The sequence below is a fragment of the Rattus rattus genome, chromosome 2 (genome assembly GCF_011064425.1).
Source record: "Rattus rattus isolate New Zealand chromosome 2, Rrattus_CSIRO_v1, whole genome shotgun sequence".
NCBI lineage: Eukaryota > Metazoa > Chordata > Mammalia > Rodentia > Muridae > Rattus > Rattus rattus.
The window spans coordinates 160429141-160430669 of record NC_046155.1 but is presented as its reverse complement, the minus strand read 5'-3'; the positions used below and the strand labels follow the sequence as shown (position 1 = coordinate 160430669).

General features: G+C 45.6%; 1 protein-coding gene across 1 annotated transcript; it reads left to right on the top strand.

The window, feature by feature from the left end:
* Window positions 1-224: 224 nt before the first annotated feature.
* On the top strand, window positions 225-854 carry LOC116894435 (uncharacterized protein C11orf98 homolog). Its single transcript, XM_032896137.1, is given in 1 exon segment — window positions 225-854. A coding segment is annotated over 1 exon segment (372 nt). The 5' UTR covers window positions 225-260; the 3' UTR covers window positions 633-854.
* The last annotated feature ends 675 nt before the right edge of the window (window positions 855-1529 follow it).

Below are 1529 nucleotides of genomic sequence, written 5' to 3'. Positions count from 1 at the left end.
CCCAAGTTAATAAAGATTAAAAAAAAAAAGAAATGTAAATAAAAAAATACCCAATAAAAAAAGAAAAAATTTAAAAAAAAATTGAGACAAAAAGAAAAAAAAAAAGAAAAAGAAAAAAGAAAGTCGGGGTTGGGGATTTAGCTCAGTGGTAGAGCGCTTGCCTAGGAAGCGCAAGGCCCTGGGTTCGGTCCCCAGCTCCGAAAAAAAGAAAAAAAAAGGGAGCGGAAGTGTGGCTCCGGAGTGAGCCTCGGAGTGTAGCAATGGCACCTCCGGGAGGAAAGATCAATCGTCCTCGGACGGAGCTGAAAAAGAAGTTGTTCAAGCGCCGCAGGGTACTAAGCAGGGATCGGTGACGGAAGCGCCAGGTGGTCGGGGCTGTGATAGACGAAGGGCTGACTACGAAACACCACCTCAAGAAACGTGCATCCAGTGCACGTGCCAACATCACGCTCTCTGGGAAGAAGCGCAGGAAACTCTTGCAGCAGATCCGACTTGCCCAGAAAGAAAAAGCAGCTATGGAAGTGGAAGTTCTCTACACGTCAACCGGGACTAGTCAGCCAAAGCCCAAACGACAAAAGAAGATACGAGCTCCCCAGGACGTAGATATGGAAGATCTTGAGGATAAAAGCTAAAGTTCCTACCTCTTCTACCAGAAGATTCTCAACAGCACCTACACAGATTTGGAGGACTTTGGAAAAAAATATCACCATATTTCATTCTCCCAGACACCTCTTCTATAATGGACCCTTGATCTCCCCTGGAGGTATATATTGGGATTGAAGAGGACAGAGAAAGACTGGAGAGGGCCCTCTCTAGCAGTTAACTCCTTTTGTAATAAAGCTCTAGTGCTTTAACTACCAAAAAAAAAAAAAAAAAAAAAAAAAAAAAAAAAAAAAAAAAAAAGAAAAAAAAAAAAAAAAAAAAAAAGAAAGTCTGCCGAGGCCTTCAGTGGGTGGGGAGAACGAACTCCTACAAGTTGCCCTCTGACCTCCACATGGCACATGTCACCCACCCCTACACAAATAAATGGAATGATACATTTTTAACCTTTTTTTGAGATGGTTTTCTTTTCTGTGTAGCACTTGCTGTCTGTTTTGGAACTTGCTCCGCAGACCAGGCTGGCCTGGAACTCAGAGACTTGCCAGCCTCTGCCTCCCCAGTGCTGGGATTAAAGGGTGTGTCCCTGCGCTAGGCCACAACAAACAAGAACAGTATCCCAGTCCTGGTGGAAACCAAGATAAAGCTTGCTGAGGCAAGTATCCTGAGGTGCCAATGTCTTCTCTCCAGGAAGCTCTCCTAAGGCCATCCTCTTGGAGACTCGATTGGGTTTTTTGTGACCCGCCTGTCTCCGCATGGAGCACAGACAGACCCTAGTAAGTAGGCACCAGCATTTACCCTCATCACCACAGAGATGGCATTCCTGGGGTCCCAGGATCCCCTGCCTTCCTCCCCGCCTTAGCAGACCGCACTTGGGAATCACTTGTTCTATGTAAGAAGCTCTCTCCTTTAAGAAAATGTGGCACCTGTAA